Consider the following 21,509-nt stretch of genomic DNA (forward strand, 5'->3'; position numbering starts at 1 on the left):
GCCCCCCAAGTATGGGGAGAAGATTGTTTTACCCAAGGTGTTGGTAAGGAGGGGAAAGGGGTTGTCATGACATTTGCAGGGGTGCACTCTGACCCGCTGTCTCCTTGTCCCTTCTTTCTCCAGAGGCTCCTGCCAAGCCTGAGGAGGCAGAGGCTGAGCCCTTCACAGACTCCTCTCTGTTTGCACACTGGGGCCAGGAGCTCAGCCCTGAAGGCCGGCGCATGGCCCTGAAGCAGTTCCAGTACTACGGCTACAACGCCTACCTCAGTGACCGCCTGCCCCTCGACCGGCCCCTGCCTGACCTCAGACCCAGTGGGTGAGCAGAGTCAGTGGCTGGGCCCTTGTTGACCTGCCTGTGGGGAGATGGGGTCACCACAGTGCCGGAAACAGAGTCAGGACAGGGCATTTGGACTCCTGGGTGCCTCTCCTGCTTCAGCCAGGGTCTGTGCCCTCAGCCTTCATTGGACAAATCACTTTCTACCTCCTCTGAGAGCCTCAGTTTCTCCATCTGCTAAGCAGGGGGAAGACTTCTTCCGTGATAGATGTTGAGGATTAATAACCTAATTTATTCCTTACAGGCTCTAGAGTCATCTGGTGTTTCTGTTAATAAGTCATTTTAACCCAATTAGTTGCATTTTTATGAACAATTATTTTTTTTTATATAAATTAGTATTTAAAGTATCTCCATCTTCTAGGGCTAACAAGTCATTACACCCGACACAGAAGTCTGTCTTGACTTCTCTCTTTGTTACAGAAGATGTTCCTTTAAGGTTCAGTTAGAATTTTTATTACTCCTAATTATTAAAAGTGTGGGCACGTACCACAGCTGAGAAAATCTCATTAACTTTTGTGAGTCCCCCCTCCCCCAATGCCTTCTTTCCCCCTCTTTCTCCTTATTTTTAAATTTTTCTTAAAGCTACAAACTGCAGTGAGCTTATATCTGGAGTTTTCGGGAAGATCTTGCTGCTTGGTTTGAAGGCTGTGTTCTCTTAGGGAGAAAAGTTTAGTTCCATAGACATTTATTGAGCACCTGATATATACTGTATAATTGAGTATGGTTTTCCCTGGGCCATGGGGAACTTGGCTGAGCTCTAGGGATGAAAGAGCAACAGAGGATCTACAAGGGGCTAGAAGAGTATATATTCATTTAAAGGATATTTACTGGGCAGCTTGGGTGGCTCAGCAGTTTAGCACTGCCTTCAGCCCAGGGCGTAATCCTGGAGTCCCAGGATCCAGTCCCATGTCAGGCTCCCTGCCTGGAGCCTGCTTCTCCCTCTGCCTGTGTCTCTGCCTCTCTCTGTGTGTCTCATGAATAAATAAATAAAATATTTTAAAAAATAAAAAAAGGATATTTACTGAGCACTTCTTATGGGCCAGCACAGTCTAGGCACAGAGAGCAGTAAACAAAACAGACATCTTTGCCCTCACAGAGCTTACATTCTAGATGAGCAGGGACACATAATATACAAAACAAAAATGTCAAATATGTAGCATGTTAGATGGCAGCAAATGCTATGAAGAAATAGAAAGTTGGAGAAGGAAATTGAGACTCTTGGAATAGGAAGAGGGATTGGATTTTTAGCGAAGTTAGTTGGAAAAGATTTTCCTAAAAAGGTGAAATGTGAGCAAACATCCAGAAGAGATGAGGAAGCAAGCCATTTGCATACCTGGGGGGAAAATTCAAGGTAAGGGACTAGCGGGTACAAAGGTCCTGAGGTAGAAGTGTGCTTAGCATGTTTGAAAAACGAGGCCCGTGCAGCTGGAACAGAGTGAGCAAGAAGGTGGTAGTTGGAGATGAGGTCAGCGGGGCCACAGGAAGCAGATCAAGTAGGGCAGTGGTTCTCAAACTTGGCTGCACATTCAACTCATAGGGAGCTTTAGAATAATCTTGATGCCAGGCCCATACCCTAGACCAATCAGATAAAAGTTTCCAGAGGTGGCCCTCTGTATCTGCATTATTCAGAGCTCTCAGGTGCTGCCCAGGATGAGGGCTTGGTAGGCTGCTGCACAGGTGTGGCTTTTACCCTATGAGATGGGGACCCAGGGGAAGCCCCGGAGCAGACTGGCAATATGCTCTGTCATTTTCAAAGGCCCCATCTGCTGTGTGGAGAGCAGGCTGACAGGGCCGGGGCGGGGGTGGGGGGGTGGGGGGGGGACCCATTAGGAGGCTTCTGCCTATCAGGGTGAGAGGCGGTGGTGGTTTAGACCATGATGGCAGTCAGTAGAGGTGTTGGGTTGGGGTTGGCTTCTAAGAATATTCCAAAGGTGACTCCCCCTGGGAGTGTTTCAGAGACTGTGCCTGGCCAGAACCTAGAGGCTCTGGAAAAAGGGTCCTCAAGAGGCAGTGGGACCCCCAGGACTTCTGCAGGGGCCTTGGCCTGGATCTTGGCCAGCACAGGAGCTGCAGACCTCACAATCAGCTCTGACATAAAACTCAGACCTAGTTCAATGCTTGTTTATTCCAAATTAAAGGGGAAATAAGGAGTCTAAGGAAAGGATGGATCTTCTAGACTGCAACGTGACTATCACGATGACTGGTATTTACACAGAGCTTGACCTGTGGAGAACAGCCTTCCCAGTGGACCACAGCGACTGCCAGCAGCAGAGGTAGGGAAGGAACTGGCGTGTTCTCCTCATTCAGAGTTAAGGAAACTGAGGAACAGAAAGAGTAAGTGTTGTATCTGAGGTCACACAGCTGGATAAGTAGCTGAGCGAAGACTCGACCCCTTGTCTCCCGAGGCCAAATCCCGGCCTTTGATGGTAGCTGTCTTGTTAAGAGCCAACTGACTCCTGAGCCCCTTAACCCTTCATTGAGAGGTACGCCCCATCACTGTTTCTTGCTACTTCCCCAGGAGAGAAACAGGAAAGTGGAGGGTTGAGGGGACAGAGACCACGTGGCCTTTCTCAGAAGGACAGGCCTTCCTTCAAGCACACTTTGGAGGTAGCACGTTTTTTTGGGGGTGGGGGGGCAGTCCAACCTGGGCTTCCTGAGTTTGCTGAGAAAGAGTCTCCGAAGGACTCCAGAGGGGTCGAATTCTGAGCTGTAATCATGAGGGAGACCTTCCCTGTGCACAGAGCTACTGCTCATGGGGTTCCATGCCTCTCCTGTGGGGCAAGGTGACTTTCCATAGAAGAAGAAATGGAATCTCTGATAAAAGGTAGGGCTGAGCCTTCTCGGTGAGCCCTCATCAGTGCTCTCTTGCAGTGGCTTTCAGGATGCAGTTTCTCTTTGCACGCGTGCTTGGAAAGCTCTCTCTAGCTCTACTTCAGATCCGGGGCCAGACACACGTCCAAGATGGGAGAGCTGCTGGGATCCACTCAAACCAAGAGTGTGCTTAGGTAAAGCAGTGCCTCTCTTCGTTCATTTCCCTAAAAACGCTCCTACCTTGTAACAAGGTCATTGCTTAGCTTATCCTGTTGAACTCGTTTTGGAAACATTTTTTCAACGTCTTTGCTATCATCTTATTCCAAATTACACTGGCAAACATTTATATAGCATGGGCCGTGTTTGCAGGGATGCGTTTGGCACTTTATTTCTATTAACTGTTTGACTCCTCGCAGTAACCTCGGAGCTGGTACTTGTCGGGGAAATGCACACTGTTCTTTACTTTCCTACTCACAATCCTTCAGGTGCCAGATGTGTGGGGTTTTTCCATACCAACCAATTCTGTGACGCTAGCCGGGTGCCCTGCAATTCAATTCAGTTCTAGTCCTAGCTGCTGGCAGTCAGCATCGGTCCCACAGGTTGTGGGCTCAGGCCCATGACACTGCCCCCACTTCAGAGGCCAGTCCAAGGTCTCAGGTTAAGCAGCTGAGCTAAAACTGAGCTGTCCCCTGTGCTTCTCACCGACTAGCCATAAAGTGAGGTCCCCACGACCCGTCCTTGAATTCAGTCATTTGCTAGCAATGACACAGAACTCAGGGAAATACACTTAGCAGTTGATTATGAAGGATATGATACAGGACACAGATGAGCAGTGTGATGAGATATATAGGGTGAGGTCTGGGAGGATCCCAGGCACAGGAGCTTCTGTCCCCATGGACTTGGGGTACATCATCTTCCTGGTACGTGATGTGTTCGGCAACTTCTGAACCCCATGCTTTCAGGATCTGTATGGAGGCTTCATCATGTATCCATCATGATGGATTATTAACTCACTTTTCAGAGGATTGAGTAGGGAGGGTAGGCTGAAAGTTCCAAACTTCCAATCATGGTTTGGTCTTTCTAGTGACCAGCCCTCATTCAGGGCCTACCAAGAATCACCTCATTAGATCAAAAGATGCTCCCATCATGCAGGAAATCCCAAGGGACTTAGGAGTTCAGTGTCAGACACTCCTTCACTTGGGAAATGACAAGGGATTTAGGATTTCCATGTCAGGAACTGGGGTCTAAGACCCAAATATATATATATATATATATATATATATATATATATATATATATATATTTCTTATTATTTGACAGTGTAATTATTCATTCCCATTTTACCAAAGAGAAAATTGAAGCATGGAGAGACTATAACATTTGCCAAGGTCGCTAGTGGCATGACTGGGGTTGGAACCCAGATAGTCTGGCAATAGAATTTGTGTTTGTCACTGCCACCATGCTTACTGCCTGGAAGTGTTAATCTGTGACACTCTAATGGGATGGGGGCTGCTTTAACAGTATGTAGCACTGGGCCAATCCACTCATCCAAGTCGGGAAAGTCTTCTCTAAGTGCTGGAAAAATTGTCTTGGTGAACATGAAACCCATTATCAAGGCAGAGAATGATGCCTTTGCTCCTGGTAATGTTGGGATAATATGGCAAGGTGGGTGGAGGTGGGGGGTAGCATCTGAAGAGGAAGCACTGTGCTAAAGACAGTCTCTAGAAGCATCAGGCCAGGTGGATCTTGGTGGGATCCACTTGGCTTCCATCTCAGTGCCCTGGGGGATTTCTGCTCCTGGAGGTGTCCTTGGCTTTGCACTTTGCTCTTTGTGTTCTTGGGTTTGCTCTTCCAAGTTCTAAGCCTGACGTTATGCTTGGCTTCATTCCCTGAATGGAAAGTGGGTGTTCCGAGTCCTGCCCCAACCTCTCTTCCATCGTCTCTGGCTGGTCCCTTACTTTGTCTTCTTTCTTGGTGCTAAAAGATGTCATCTGACCCACTTTTGTCATCTGGCTGAAAGGACCATACTCTACTCAGTGCCTTATACACAGCAGAAGACATAACCAGAAGGAAAAAAGTCCATCCAGCCGGTTGCTAGGCTTTATTAATTTATTCATCCCACAAACATTTATTGAGCTCCAAGTGTGTGCCAGGCATCTAGTAAAGCACCAGAGAAACCTCAAGGAGTTTGCACTGTAGTAGGAATCCAGGTGGAAGGTGTTAGGAGAGCAGGGCGGGGGATCAGAAAGCATGCTGACCATCTCCTGGCTTCCTGGTAGAGGAGCCGCTCTCGCAGGTTTGTAGTAGGTCAGCGGTGGGAACTGGAAGGCCCACAGAAGCCCTGTTCTTCTGTGGCCTCTGCAGCAGGGAGACAGGACCAGAGAGGTGTCTGCAAGGAGCCTCCCCTTACCAGTAATGATGCCCCCCCCCCCCCCGCCCCGGGGAAGGAAGGACATTGGAACTGGAAGTGCAACAGTTTTATTAGCCTCATTTGGGCTCTTTGGTCTGTGCAGAGAAAGGACAAATTTCCTCCAGGCTCTAGGACAATTGGCTCTGAGGGAAATAAAAATGTCATTCATTCTCCCCTCATTGTTATAACAAGTGCCATCCCGGTGAGAAGGCCCAGGAGGGACAGGAGATTGGTGTCTTCCTCTGGTGATCCTCCTGGGCCTCACCCCACGAGGGGCCTTTGCCAGACCTGGACAGGCTTTTACCTTCTTGCCTTCTAGGTTGGAAAGATATGCAGGCCTCAGGATTGAAGGGGAGAAAAGCAGCAACTTACCCTGGCTGGACTTTGTCCATCCTTCACATCCCCAGCTGCAAACTCCAAATGTTCCTGTGGCTTCCTCTGGGTGCATGAGCACACAGAGTGCCCCAGTGTCCACCCTCCTCCTCCTTGTCTGTAGACTCCAAAATAACCTACCAGGGACAGAAAGACAAGGGGGAAAAATATAAGTGTTATTGGGATGTGGACTACATAGGCATATATGTTCATCAAAGCTTATCAAATTTACCTAAGATCTGTGGATTTTATTGCATGTAGATGGAACATCAATTTTTTTTAGAAGGAGGGTATATATAAGAAAGAGGTCAGGGAAGTTTTTGCCTGCAGGATGGAGAGAGAGAATGGGGCAGCATCTTTGGGGGGGCCACTGAGAGTATGGGCTATGATTGTAGGGAAGGAGGATCGTGACGGTGGGTCAAAGCCACTTACAACTCAGGGCTGGAAGGTACGGGCAGGGCCCCCACCCCAGCGACGGCAGGCCAAGCAGGTGGCATATGGGAGCCCATAGTTCCACAACAACAGGTGCACGCCTCATTCTTTTCTGCAGGCAGTGGCTGCTATTTCTGAACAGGAGCTGGGAAAATGTACGGGTTGAGTGCGGATCTAGTGGGCATTTGAATGTGGGTAGGAGAAGGGAGCTCCGGGTGCCAAGCTTCAAGGCTTAAAGTTGCCATGGCAACTCTATGGCCTACCTCCAAGGTAGTTCAGGGCAGAGCCTCCGGCAGGTACTATTCCTGCCTCTTGCTGGTAGATCCTCAGAGGCTCCTGAGTCTGTCAGTAATGATGTCCCCTTTCTTTCCAGTGTCCCCTGAGGTCCTTATCCCTCCCTGCCAGAGGATAGGGTGGACTGACTTCCGGGTTGACTGGTGGGCTCAAGCTTGAGATCAAGACATGAGGGGATGACTACAGGGGGGTTAGACTATTTTCTGCAGCCCCAGGAGGGAACAACTGGGACAGATGCACATACATACATACATACACACACACACACACACACACACCCTATTCCATACACACACACACACACACACACACACACACCCTATTCCTGAACTGGAGAGATCTTGTATGAATATCCAAGTAGAAAGGTCTGGGATGGGATTATAGCAGAGAGAGAACACAGCCTGGAGGCAGGGGCTCAGTCCCCCTAGGAGCAGGTTAGAGTCCATCCAAGGTGACTGGGTGTTTGCTGCCACCACTGGGGTGTGGTCACAGGTTGGCATGTATGGATCGGAGGGTTGGAGGGTTCTCACAGTGCAGGCTCTAGACACACATCTGAGGTCTCTGGACTTTGGTTTCGTGGGTGTATATAGTAGGCAGAGTAATGGTCTCTCATGAGCACCCATGTTCTAATCCCTGGAATTTATGACTATGGTCTGGTCCATGGCAAAGGAGAATTCAGGTTGCAGATAGAATTAAGGTTGTTCATCAGCTGATTTTAAAATAAAGGGATTATTCTGGATTATCTGGATGAGCCCAATGTAATCACAGGGCCCTTAAAAGTAGAAGAGAGAGGCAGAAAAGTCAGGGCCAGAGGGGATGGCAGTGTGACAGGGAAGGCAGCCATTGCTCGCCTTGAAGACAGAAAAGAACCATAAGCCAAGGCATGTGGGCAGCCTTGGGAAAAGGCAGGAAAACAGATTATCACCGGGAACCTCAAGAAAGGAACGTAGTCCTGCCAACACTGTGATTTTAGCTCTATGAGACCCGTGTCAGACTTCTGACCTCTAGAACTATAAGATAATAAAAGTGTGTTGTTCTAAGCCACCAAGTTTGTAATGTTTTCTCATGGAAGCAATGTCAGCATTAGGACACTCGCACAGCGGGCAGCTTGTTGCACAAGATCCCAAGCAGGCTAAAGAGGCTCTGTGCTTGGTTTCATGCACTCTTCTCACTGTGTTAAAATTTGGAATAATTGTGAATACCACCATCTTTTCCTTTTGCGTTGGGCTCCACAAATTATGTAGCTGGTCCCGGGGGACAAGGGGAATGGCTCTAGGTGGACAGCCGGGATCGTGATTGCTGGACCATGTGGGAGTTGCTACCCAAGGGCTAATGATTTTTATTAAGAGCGACCACTTGCTCACTTGCTGTGTGCCCAGTGCTGTGCAGACTGCTTAAGGTGCATTTTTCTAATCTCTCGGAGGTAGTTATTATTATTTCTATTTTTATAGGAGAATACCAAGTACTTGTCAAGTTAAGAAACTCAGGTTCCCACAGGCCTATGTGGCAGAAACAGTATTCTTACCTGGGTCTTGTGTCTTTAGGACACTGCCTCGACACCCTCGCCCTCCCTGGCCCAGGTGACTTTCTCTAGTTTGGGATCGGGGCTCTGTGGAGGTGACCCAGAGACCTGCGGAAGATGTGCCCTCCATGAGGGCAGCCCCAGAACAAAAGACGGTGATTCTGCTATTGCATTGAAAATGTTAACCACACACATTGGAAGGGAATACTCCTTTAGTAAAGCACCCTAGGCAAACTTTCTGATTTTCTTTTCAGATTCTTTTTTTTCTTCTTCTTCTTTTTTTTTATTGGAGTTCAATTTGCCAACCTATAGCATAAGATATTTGCAAATGACCTGTCAGATAAAGGGCTAGTTTCCAAGATCTATAAAGAACTTATGGGGATCCCTGGGTGGCGCAGCGGTTTGGCGCCTGCCTTTGGCCCAGGGCGCGATCCTGGAGACCCGGGATCGAATCCCACGTCGGGCTCCCGGTGCATGGAGCCTGCTTCTCCCTCTGCCTATGTCTCTGCCTCTCTCTCTCTCTCTCTCTCTCTGTGACTATCATAAATAAATAAGAATTAAAAAAATAAAATCTTTAAAAAAAAAAAAGGAACTTATGAAACTCAACAGCAAAGAAGCAAACAATCCAATCATGAAATGGGCAAAAGACATGAACAGAAATCTCACAGAGGAAGACATAGACATGGCCAACATGCACATGAGAAAATGCTCCGCATCACTTGCCATCAGGGAAATACAAATCAAAACCACAATGAGATCCCACCTCACACCAGTGAGAATGGGGAAAATTAACAAGACAGGAAACCACAAATGTTGGAGAGGATGCGGAGAAAGGGGAAACGTTCTGATTCTTAATGTTAAGCTGGTTGTGGGCCAGTAGTATCATGTGGACTGTTCTTAAAGGTAATAGAATCTTGAGCTATATTAATAGAAATATAAGGTCTTTAAAAGAGGAGGTGATAGTTTTGTCTGTTTTGCCACTCAGATGACAATTGCAGAATTGGATTTGAAGGGATATAGATGAGGAATATGGTCAGAGGAGAGCAAGCCAAGAGAGAAAGTGGATAACATGATAGATGCGGTTTCTGCGTAGATTGTAGAGTGCTGTTACAAGCTGGTTGACCTCCAGCAAGTCCCCCAGCCTCCCTACACCTTGATTTTCCTGTGCACAGATTAGACGTGGTGATACAAAGGTTGAATTATAATATACAGAGAGCTCTTAGAGCACAGCCTGACACATAGTAGCTGCTATTTACTTTTTTCAATACTGGTATCAGCTGGGCCTTTGATCTGTAAAAGAGATGGCCTGGGAGGACATGACCATGACTTGAACTACCTGAAGGGACTGCTGTGTGGACAAGGAGCCCCATGGGACAGGCCATCAGCTGCAGCAATAAGGTGAGAGGAGGAGAGGGATTTCTCTGCAGTCCCAGAGTTCTGGGCACCAGAGGCCAGAGCCAGTTCTGCTGGAGAGCGAAGATGCTCCATCCCACTTTTTTCTGACCCAAGGGTCCACTCTCCCCAACTGCACATTCTCCTTGCCAAGGGCCTGACCTGCTGGCCAACAAACTCGCCACCTGGAGACGCTCAGCCCCTTACGTGCCTTCTCCGCCAGAGCCAGCTGGCTTGTTCCCTGGGGCTGCTGTCCATGGAGCCCCAGGGAGTCCATTAACCCTGGATTTCTAGTAAGATGTTTTAGGAACAAATGGTCTGTTTCCCTGCTTCCTGTTGGTTGTTTACATTTCAAATGACTCTCTTCCCTCTTGTCCTACTTCCAACCGACATTTGATATAGCAGGCCCTTTCTCTAAAAAGGTGTAATCACCTGAAAGATGTTTGTAGAGGGTCTCCCTCTGGGTGAAAGCTGCACACTTCGATGATCTCATCTGCTTGGGAGTTTACCTGTCTGGTTTCTTATCAGATGGGCCTATATCTCCTGCCTTGCAGACCACCGAAGCTTCCAGTTCTTAGGCGTCCACTTCTCTCCCCTAGGTGAGCCAGACGTGGTGTCTCGCCAGGTCCCCGAAGCCTCTGGATATCCCCACCCTGGCTCCATTTACCCCTCTGGCTTATCAGAGGATAAGAGAAACTGGATAACATGACAGACAGATGAAGTTTCTGCTTATAGAGCGATGTTTAGTGCCCGCTTGGGTGGCACACATACTAAAATTGGAATGACGAGACGAGCGTGGCCCCTGCGCAAGGATGACACGTACAGAGCGATGTTTAAACCTTGGGTTGCAAGGCCACGTCTCTCATTTTCAAACTGGTTGACCTCCAGCAAGTTACTGAGGCTCTCGGACCTTTCTTGTAAGATAATTCGTTTCTGTTGTTTTAAGGCACCAGGTTTATAGTGATTTTTTTTTTATGGCAACTACGTGAGTGTGAGGAAACCATACAGCACGCAGTCAGCTCAGTGATTCCTGTTCTGTCGGGGCATGCTGGAATTCCCACCCACAGGGCTTTCATGGGCTTGAATTAGTTCTGCTGTTCATCATTCGAGTATTTATTCATTTGTTCGTTCAGCCAGACCCCCAGTGATTCCGGAGTTTCAGGGATACCCGGTGAGTAAAGTGGATGTGCTCTTGACCTCGTGCAGTTTACTGTCTAGCGGAGACACTGGCGTTTGTTAAATAGTCACATAAAACACGGCGGGAAGGCAGGCACGTGGCATTGCAAGTAAAGCAAAGGAGGCTGTGAGAGTCTGATGAGGGATCCACTCCCGGCCCAGGAGCCACTCTGGGCCTCTCCTAACTATGTCTCATGTGCGTTCCACGAGCGAGGAACTGAGCTCCCTCAGCAGCTGTGGGGTGTATGTGTGGGGGGGATTCTTCGTGGGTTGATGTTCCTACACAGACACATCATCACACAATCGGAAGCCACGTGTTCAGGTGTGGAAGAGTGAAGCATAGCTCAGGACGTCCTGGAGCAGCTCGAGCCTGCATCTCCTGTGTCCAGTGGTGACCGTCTGCAACTCCAGCTCCCTGACCTGTCCTGTTCCAACCCCATCATTCCTGCTGCCCCAGACAACTGCTTCCTGCCTTTCTGGGGCATCTCACGTTCGGCTCCCCCCGAACACACACACACACACACACACACACACACACACACACACACACGAGAGAGAGGGCTAGATCGAGTCACCGGTACTTCTTCAGTATTGCCAGATCTGGCTGTGCAGAGCTCTTGGGCTGGGCTGCCCTGCATGCTGATGGCCAGGCTGTTGATAGCTGCTTGGGGCTCAGGAATCAGCCTCTGGTCCCATCAGTGGGGGGCCAAATGATGAAGCCATAGGACAGAAGAGCCAGACCTCTTTATACAAGGAGTCACTGGGATGTTTTATCCCAGCAGGAACGATGTGTCAGGAAGAGTTCCAGGCTTCGGAGCCCACAGTGCTTTATCCTATTTGCACACATCACAGACACATGACATCCTCTCCATCTTTCATCGGAGTTAGCAGCCTGGAGTGACTTCTGTTTTGCCTCCCACCCACCAGGTCTCTGGATTGTCACAACACCATTGTTTTTCCAGATACATCTCTGGGTGAGCGTGGAAAGGAAGATACAGACCCTGGTTTAGCAGGGATTATGAGTATAGGCTTTGGTGACAAATAAGCCCAGGTTTCAGCCCTGGAAAATAACTCACTATCTTAGCCCTGTTTTCATCATCTATAAGACAGAGATAATGATGTTTACCATATAGAATTGTAGGAAGGAATAAATAAACGGAGGAGGGGAGAATAAAAATATCCATACATCTCTTAGCACGGTTTATGGCAAATCATGAGCTCTCAGAAAATGGAAATGATTGCTATTATAACTTCCAAATATTCTACGCAGGATCCATGGGCAGTAGGGGTGGCAAGCACATGCAGTCTCGTAGCTATAGAGGTCGTGGAGATATAAAATATAAGTGAAAATCTTGATTATCCTCACCCTCAATGAGAATCCCCACATTGCCCTCATTTTTGGGTTTCATTAAGTCCAGCAGACTAGATGCTAGCAAGCCTGGATCTAATCTGGAAAGGTCTAGAAGAAACCAGCAGGGTACCCACATGAGGCCAGAGGAGGATCAAGTAAGTCCTGTGGGTGCAGGTAGGAGCAGGGAGGCTGGGGCGAGGACACCGATGGTCTCAAAGGGACAAGAAGGCAGGATTGACCCCGGAGCCAGGCTGTGTCCCAGGGTTATGTTCTAGGTGGTTAGTGGCGTTCTTGATCCCTCATGTGCTGACCATGGCTGCAGGGGAGGGCCTCTTGGGAGAAGGCTGGGAAGAAAGGGATTGGGGACATGCAGAGGAGTGGGTATCTGGTCGTGTCATCTTCTTGCTGCTTGGTCCAGGAAGGTCCCTGCTCCACTCTGAGCACCCTGGCATATTTGGATCAGGTTACCCCTTGCATTGGCCGATAGCCTCAGCTCACGTTCGACTTTGATCTTCATCCTGGAAGAGGTCTACCCCGGTCAAGCAGCCTCCCCAGGAGTTATCACCCTGACAGACTGGGAGCTTGTAGATTGGCCAAGGTCATGGGGAGGGGAGAGTCTGCTGATGCCACAGGGAGGCATCTGGCTGCTGCCCAGGGTGGTTCCCGGCCACCAGGAGCCAGGGTTGGCCTCACTTACTTGGCCATTGCTTCCCTGCCTCTCACAGGCCACACTGGCACTGAAGCTCTTGATATAAATGTGCTTTATAAGGAGATCAAAACAGTGTTGGGGAGCTCTGCTGAGATGCTTCTACATAGCTGCTCCCATCCCGCATTGCCTTCTGTGTGCAGAGATCGATAAAGTCGAGTTTATCATGACCATCAATTCCAGCTTATTAGACAGCCGTAGTACTCCCCTCTCAGAAATGCCTTGTTTTTATCTCTAGTGGAAAATGCCTCGACTTTGAACAAGAATAAAAGTAAAAAGGGAACTTTTATGGCTTAATTTTATAGGAGAATATGCCTCTTCTCAAAATGAGTAGGGAACTGGTCTTGTACAGTCAGGCTTTCTCCAGAAGCATCAATAGGGAAAGGCCTGTGTGGCTCCTCTGACTCTTATGTGCTCTGATCCTGCTCTGGGGAAGTGAGCAGGAAAGAGGGAGGGTGTAGGGGCCAGACCCTAGAGGACAGAAGTGTGGGAGGAGAGCATCTCGGTGGTGTGAACACAGACGCAAAGCTCTCAAGGGTAGGGGAGGGCAGTGCTGATAGATGGGCGAAGCAAGTGGCTGGACTCTGGAGCAGAAGTGCTGGGCTTGAGTCCAGAACAACTCCCTTCCGTAGTGGTTCTTGAATGTGAACTAATTTTGAAAGCCTTGAGCTGCCCTGTGGCAGGCAGGCTTCTGCCCTGAGTTCAGTGTTCAGCAGGGACCGTGGTGAGTGTGACCAGCAGGTATGTGGGCATCTCGCCTGACACGCTGTTCTTCCTCCTTCTTTTTGCCTCCTTTCTCCAATAATGCAAGTTCTGGTTCAGTGTTGAGAAGAAAATACGAACCATGACTGTGTGTTGATGTGTGTGTGCTGGGAACTTTGAGAAGGTAGTACGAGTGTACTCAGCAGATGCGACTGAATGCCTGCTGTTGGCCAGGCACTGTGCTCGGCTGTGAGCACGCAGCTGTGAGCAAGCCCTGTCCCTACCCTCAGCCAGGCTAGGGACACTGGTGTACTCATTGGATGAGCAACTGTGCCGCTTTGCTGGGGACTCCCGGTGCTGAAATCAGGACATTTGGTCCCCTAGTGTAATCGTGATGACAGTAAGGGGAAGTTTCTTGTGGCAGTTGGTGGTGGCGACCAGGTGCTGCGTGAGAGGGAAAGCTGTTTCTTTAATGAGATGTCTTCACCATGTGGGAGAGAGAAGATCCTGAGTTTTACAGAATTTTATAGAGGAAAGACAACTACGTGGTCCTATCTTCTGCCTCCCTTATTCTATGACACAACATGGAGAAAGGTGAAGTGGCTCGCCCAGGGTCCCACAGCAAGTCAGGGCCGACCTTGAGCTGGGTGGCCTCATGCACCCTCCAATGCTCTGGTCCCACCTTGTCCTTATCCTGCCCACCCTTCACCCTCTGCTCAGCCACAGTCATATTTTCAGCTGGGCTCCAATTAGCTGAAGGGTGAGGGAGGGTGCCTGCGGTGTGGAGAGGCCAGGGCAGCGCAGCTCTTGCTGGAGAACTGTGAGCAGCTCCCAGGAGACAAAGGGAGGAAAGGATTTAAGGAGGTCAGGACGTTTGGCCCCGGAGGGATCCCTTAATCACAGTGCAAAGGACCTGAAGAGTGGCCCCAGGCTGAATATGAGGAAGTGAAGCCATAAATTCAGGGGAGGAAGGACCCGCTGGTGGGGCGAGGACCTGACTCTCCAACAGGGGGAGGAGGTTTGCAGGAAAAAAGGAACGTGCTGGGGTCAGCAGCATGCGTATAAAATTTAGGCCTTCCATAAAATAAATAGCCCTGTTAGCTTTGTTTAATTCCCAAAACCTACTGTGCGCCAGACTCTGGCTTAAGGGTTAGAGCACAGTAGCAACATAGAGCCCCTGCTCTGGGGTGGGGTGGGGGAGGGGCTGCATTATAACAGGGGGAGACAGACAATAAACATGTCCTGATAGGATGCACTACTTCAGGTGTTTTGTTATGTTCAAAAGGGCTTGGGTGTAAAAACCTTATGTTCGAAGGAGTCTGTTATGTGAAAATGGTGATCAGCAGAGTTTAGCTTGTGAAATGAATAGAATGTTTCCATGATGCTTAGGGAAAGACCATCGGGAGTCGGGTCCCCAGGCCCCAGGGGTTCAAACCATCAGGTGGGGGGGGGGGGCGTGCCACCACTGGGAGAGATGGGGAGAAGGAGTGGTGATGTTCAGAAGTAAGAAGGGAGGGGAGTAGAGGAAGACAGCCCCTAGCTCTGGGGGATCCTCAGGAGCAACCTGGAGCTCTACTTGGTGGGGCCGGGAGGCCCCGAGGAAGTGTGGAGGAGCACTGCCAGCCACAGGGTCTCTGTCTTCCCTGCTGGCGGCGTTAGCGGGAAGGACAGGGAGCATGTACCTCTGTACTGACCTTCCCGGGAGCTGTTTGCTATACTTTATTAAAAAAAATAATGATGATGATGTTAAAGGTCATGTGCCAGCAGTTTGACCATATATAGTATAATTTTTAAAATGCAGTTAGCGAGTGGGTTATATGTTAATGCTTCAGTCAGTTTTCATGCCTAAGGAAGGGCCAGCCACTGGTCTGGATAGACATAAATAAGCACCATGAACCTTCTCAATGGGTCTTACAAAATCACATTCATGACAACAAAACTTTTTTGCAGGAATGGTCCGATGAGCTTAAAGAGTCCTTCTGGTCTTTCTCCTTCACTAAAGTCCCTCCCTTCAGCTCCCCATCCCCTTCATCCCTTCCCTGCACTTACGTGAGCCAGGTTCCCCTCACAGCACCGTTCCCTCGGCCCCACAGGGCCTTTGCACGACTTGCATTTCGTACCATTTAAGTTTCTGACTAAATGTTGGCTCCTCAAGGAGCCCTTCCCCGACCACTCCTTCTGGAACAGCTGCCAAGCCAGCTCACTGTCCTCTTACCCCTGAGATACTTTCCATCTCAGTCCTCGTGTGAAACTGTATCATTTGTTTGCTTCCACGTTTCCCAGTTTCCCCTGTCAAAGTGAGAATAGGTATTTGGTCTGTGCCCTGATGACAGTAGTACCTGCCCCATGGAAGAAGCCCAAGAAATATTTATTCCATTAAATACAAGAATGAATGCCTTCTACACCAATCTGTTAACCTGGAGGTTTTATGAAAATTATAAGTACGATGTGGATTTGGGAAAAGGTTCAACTCTTCCCCTTCCCCCTTCTCTCTTTAGTGAGAGAGAGAAGGAGAGCTGGAAATAGAATGGGAGAAGTTTCTGTAAATTTCTGGTAACCATAGAGACAGTGATTTTAGTTTATTAATCTCCTGCTCTTAAGCAGGCTGGGGCCCCACGGTGATTTCTCCAAATTGCTCAGCGCTGGTTATCCTGCAGCCTTCCTCATTAGGGAAGAACAGGCCCATTCCTATCCGGCAGCACTTTAATTGCCGACAAGCAGAAGCTCTGTGCTATTATGCTCATTATTGCATGTTCTCACCTGGTCGCATCTCCCACCTTGGAGCCGTACAACGCGGTCACCAGCTCAAAACCCCAGGAGCTGACAGTGGCCGGTGACAGGAGTGGGCAGTCTCCTCTCTGAGCCCAGGGCCGGTCATTTCTGCTCTTTTCTTTCATTCAACGATCCTGAAGATGGGATCAGTGCCTTCTGGAACAATGTTTCACTTCAGCCAGAGCAGGGCACCAGCCATGGTTTCCTGCCCGCCAAGGCAATGCTTGCAGTGGTCGTGTGTTCCTCTTCCCATGGGGAATAGCATGCAGACTTTTATGGTTTTGCTCAAGTCCTTTGGGTGAGAGACCTTCAACTGACTTCAGGGATTTTGGAGAACTTGGAGGCAAGTGGGACAGTTGGAGGCAATCTCTCCAGCAACCAGTATTCCTTTTTTTTTTTTTTTTTAAAGATTTTATTTATTTATTCATGAGAGACACAGAGAGAGGCAGAGACATGGGCAGAGGGAGAAGCAGGCTCCCTGCAGGAGCCCGATCTGAGACTTGATCCTGGAACTCCAGGATCATGACCTGAGCCAAAGGCAGACACTCAACCGTTGAGCCACCCAGGCATCCCACAACCATTATTCCTTAAGAGAAGAATCCAGGTGTAGATGTCAGAAGACCAGAGATGGGCTTCTGTCTTGGCAGCTGACTCACAGTAGGGAGACTCAGTCTCTCTGAGCCTTCATGCCCTCATCTGTGAGGTGAGATTGAACTTGTCCTTCCATTCTTCATTCGTGTGGAGTCTTGGACTCTACCTTCAACCTGGTTCTGGAGGCCAGATCCTGGTGATGAATGAGAGGTAGGAGAGTCCCCAGGCAGTATGCCTCCTGGAGTGAAGTGGAGTGGATTCTGGTAGTAGAAGTCTCTGGAAGGACACATATTTCTCTCCAGAGGCAGATCATCTGAGGTCTGCCCTCACCTAGATATTGGCTGCCATTTTGAAAACAAAACAAAACAAAACAAAAACAAAAACCTAAGGCTTTCCTTTGGTTGCATTTTTCTCTCCTAGTAGGTTTAGAAATACTGAGCCATTCTTCCAGTAAACACTCAGTGACCACCTGCTGGCTTCCAGGTACTGCCCTTGGTGCTAATGATACAGCTATTCAGCTGGGATAGTCATTGACAAATTCAGACTCTGTAGAGGTACAAACCAGTTTTAATGGTGTGAGCCTGTCGGTTGCACACTTAGGAATTGTCTTAAGTATCGAACAAGAGGCCCTGGGAAGAACCTAGACTCCTGAGCCATCTGGCAAAGCTGAAGCCGACATGAGGTGGGCCAGCACCTGGGGTGACCTCATCTGAATAACCAACAGATCTAAGAGCCTGGCTGTTTGTCTTTCTAGGTGCCGCAACCTCTCCTTCCCTGAGAGCCTGCCAGAGGTGAGCATCGTGTTCATTTTCGTCAACGAGGCCCTGTCGGTGCTGCTGCGCTCCATCCACTCAGCCATTGAACGCACACCTCCACACCTGCTCAAGGAGATCATCCTGGTGGATGACAACAGCAGTAATGGTGAGTGCCTGAACCCCCCTGGGCCCAGAACTCTGTTCCGGGCCTGACATCTGAGCAGAAGGTTCAGCTTCCATTGGGGGTTCTCATTTTCTTAAGGCTCTCCATGCCTGCTCCTTCAGAGATGGAAGATTCTTGGTGGTCACTGCTCTGGAAGGTTCACTCCATAGGTGTGCCCTCTCTGCATCCTGGAGGGGCCTGGTCCCCACGCTTTTCCTTACTGGCTGTCTGTCCACCCTCTTCTCTAACATCCTAGTACAGTATAAGGTAAATAGCTGTGGGTATTTCACCCCGCCACATACAGAGTGGGTATTTCCTGTGACTCTTTTCCATGAAACATCATTTCAGTTCGTGGTGTTCCTTGGCATCTACCTGGATGATAATTCATGTCATCTTGGCGGCGGTGGTGGTGACGGTGGAGGTATCAATGGCGCTGGTGCTGGGGAAGGTCACAGTGGTATCAATGGCAGGGCTGGTCGTAGATGTGTAACACGGTGACAACCACAGAGCTGTTGAAAATCTGTCCTCTTTGCTGGATGCCCTGCTCGCTGTTCTGTCTGGCCTTAGCAAAGCCTCAGGTGGCCGCCAACCACATGTCGAAGCCCTCCTCCTTCTGTCTCCCCCTCTCCAGCTATCTGTCCCCCTTGGTGTGGATTCCAGGGTCTCTAATACCAACATATACCACCCCCAAAATCTCCAAACTTAGAGACCATGTACTGAGATGGTTTAAAAAAAAAAAAAAAAACAGTGCTCTCGATAGGATGATTAAAATGGATGTGCTTTGGCTAATGCATGATTTTAAAAACTAGACTGCTGGGTCACAGGATCGTAGAGTCACTGAGCCTGTGTTATCTTTAGTGCTTTTCTCTGGTATCAGGTAGTAAATTTTCCAGTGAATCAGTTGCTGTAATGAGAAGTTCAGATGGGCAATTTGTGTTTTGTTATCAATTAAAGCTGAAACATATCAGATAATTGAAATATATTTAATCTCAATAAGCAAATTTTCCTTTTCATTTTATCATGTAGCAAGAAGTGTAGGAGCAGAGCTATGAAGCGGATTTTAGAGCTTTCTGAAGGGCAGTGCTTATGAATCACTTGACTCTAATTGTTCCATGGGTGTGAAGGAATGAAAAAACATCAGAGGATGATAGCAAATAGGCAGCATAGTTTTAAAGGTGATTATCTATTATGAGGGATACAGGAAGGGCCCCAGCTCCCACTTCTTGCAGCTACTTGCTGTTAACCTTGCTTGTGTCCATGCAATGGGTGCCTAAGAAAGCTCCCATTCTCCAATGGCTGACACCAGAACAGCTTGACTAGAGCACCCATGCACCCTACCTCGCTCCACCCAGGCCTGCTGCCCCCACCCCCTTTTACATTATGAGAAGCCTAGGGATGAATGAGCTGTCTGTCTCTCAAAGAGCGAGGACATCAAATAAGCAAAAGGCATCCTTACACTATGTTCTGCTGTAGGGGTGGGTATGGGGATCAAGGGCCCTTTATTGGCCTGAGAGATACCACAAAGGAAGCATCCACTGAATCTCTTGACTAATAGAGTTACGGGCAGGTGGGCCTAAGGAGGGCTGGTGAATTATGGCTCAGTTTCAAGCCAGGGTGGCTCTGAGGATGATGGTGCATTCCCGGAAGAGGGAGGCAGAAGGGGCAGTGAGTGGGATGGGTGCAGTGGGATGGTTCTTCTTCGGGGGTGGAGAGCTCTCAAACCCCAAACACTAGGGAGTATTACACTGATGGTACAGTTAAGTATCTTGACTGTGCTGCTGGTTACCCAAAACTACATGTGACAAAATGGCACAGAACGACATACTCACACCCAGATGGGTACTTGTACTTGTCTTACTGGAGAGATCCGAGAAGCTCTGGGGGCGGAGGCAACATCAGTGTGCTCATTTTGATATTGTACTACAGTCGTGTAAGATGTCAACATTGCAGGAGGCTGGGTGAAGGGTGCATGGGACCTCCTTGTACATTTTTGCATACTTTCCTGTGACTCTGTAATTACTTCACAATATAAAGCTAAAACAAATAAACCTCTCTGTCAGAAGATTCTAATTCAGTAAGTTTGAGGGGGAATCTGGCCATCTCAGTTTTTAAAAGCATTCTTAGTAATTCTGTTGCATAGGTTGTGTTGAGAACCTGTGGTTAAATGAATGAGATGTAGCTTTGCTTTTGTACGTGGGAAATTCCAGTACTCCAGCACTCTGGGCTGAAGTCTCAAGTCATGGGTTCTGGATCCTCTCCACCACTGGATGAATGACCACGTAAACATGCCTCAATGTCTCAGAGTCTTAGTTTCTTCCTTTGTAAAATGGGGATGATGACCCTCCCTTGCTTGCCTGTCTGCCTGACATGGTCAAGTGCATGCCTGAATTGAACGCTGCCAGCTTTTACCCCTCCCCAGCCCTCAAGTCCATTCCCAGGAGACGGCTGGCCTGCAAAGCAAGCCAACTGCACGCAGGGTCTCAAGAGAGGGCAATGTGGGAATGCAAATTTGGAGTCTTTTACACAGAATAACTGAAGCCATTGACTGGGAGGTGACGGTGGCAAAGGAGGGAGAACCAGAAAAGAAGCTGGAGAGAACACTGAGTGAAAGACATTAAGGAGACAAAACAGGAGTGGGCAGGAGAATCTGGAAGATGACAGACTCCAGACAGAGAGAATTCCCGGAGTGAGAGTCATTTATTTGAACGAATCCACAGATAGGTCGAAGGACACAGAGTCTTAGAAGAAGCCCCCAGATTTGGAAGGTGCAGATCGTGGAAACCTCAGCGTGTAGCTTTGGTAAAATACTGGGGGTGGGGGTTTGTGGAAACCAGACACAGTCAAAGAGCAGACAGGGAGGTAGATTTTTGTCAGGGATTTCGGCTGTCAAAGAGAATCAGGAGCTAAGGCAGGAACTGGAGCAATGCTTCGCTCGCATTCACACACACACTCACACACTCACACACTCACACAAATTCTAACCATGATCCACAGCAAGAAAGTCATTTACATCATGACCCAGGATGACACGCCTACTTGCACTCATACAATAGCATACACTATTGAAACAAAACTTTTAAGAAACAATAGTTAGCCTTCTAATGTGCGAAGCACTATGGTATTTTCTATTATAATCTGGTCTGTGTATTCAGTTGTATTGTATTGTATTGTATTATTTCTCTCTTTTTTGAAAAGCAGGTTGTTCTCAACACCCTGACTGCACATTAGAAATACTTGGAAGGCTTTTAAGAAATCCGGGTGGCTATCTCTTAGCTCTGGTGATTTCATTAGTCTGGGGACGAGGTGCCTGCGTCCTTTGAGGCCAAGGCGTGGAAGAAGGCCTCTGAGGAGGGAGGAGAAGATGACATCCAGGGCGCAGAAATGAGGGCTGGCTCCGGGAAGAAAAGGCTCATCTTTGTCCCACTCGGGAAGAGCAGATGAGTGAAGAGGGAGATAGAGACAGTGAGGGGTGTCGGGAGGGCTGCCAGGAGGCTGGCAGGACAATAGTGCCCTGCAGTGTAAGGGACCTCAGGTGGGCGAGGGGCATGATGGGACAGACACTGGTCCCTGCTGAAATACCCCTGCATGGAACGGGGCAGAGAGGTGACCTGTAATGGGTCTGTCCCCAAGACCAGCCTGAGCTGAGCTCGAGAAGGGAGGAAGAGACCCTTAGACTGTGGCTCTTGGAGGAGGAGAGCCATCGTGCCTTCGCAAAGACCCAACCAG

At 48.8% G+C, this 21,509-nt stretch overlaps 1 protein-coding gene and 1 pseudogene across 3 annotated transcripts in view; both read left to right on the forward strand.

Annotated features, from left to right (window-relative positions):
• The window catches only part of GALNT18 (polypeptide N-acetylgalactosaminyltransferase 18), a 337,820-nt gene that overhangs the window by 163,493 nt on the left and 152,818 nt on the right, over positions 1-21,509 (forward strand). For 2 of the 3 annotated variants that reach the window (XM_072794063.1, XM_072794064.1), the window contains 2 exons: positions 124-316; positions 17,620-17,786. In XM_072794063.1, the coding sequence (XP_072650164.1) occupies positions 124-316; positions 17,620-17,786 (360 nt within the window). The remainder of the gene's footprint in view (positions 1-123; positions 317-17,619; positions 17,787-21,509) is intronic. The other variant, XM_072794065.1, reaches the window with a different exon arrangement.
• LOC140615689 (U6 spliceosomal RNA) lies at positions 10,314-10,413 on the forward strand (annotated as a pseudogene).

Source organism: Canis lupus, chromosome 23, assembly GCF_048164855.1.
Source record: "Canis lupus baileyi chromosome 23, mCanLup2.hap1, whole genome shotgun sequence".
NCBI lineage: Eukaryota > Metazoa > Chordata > Mammalia > Carnivora > Canidae > Canis > Canis lupus.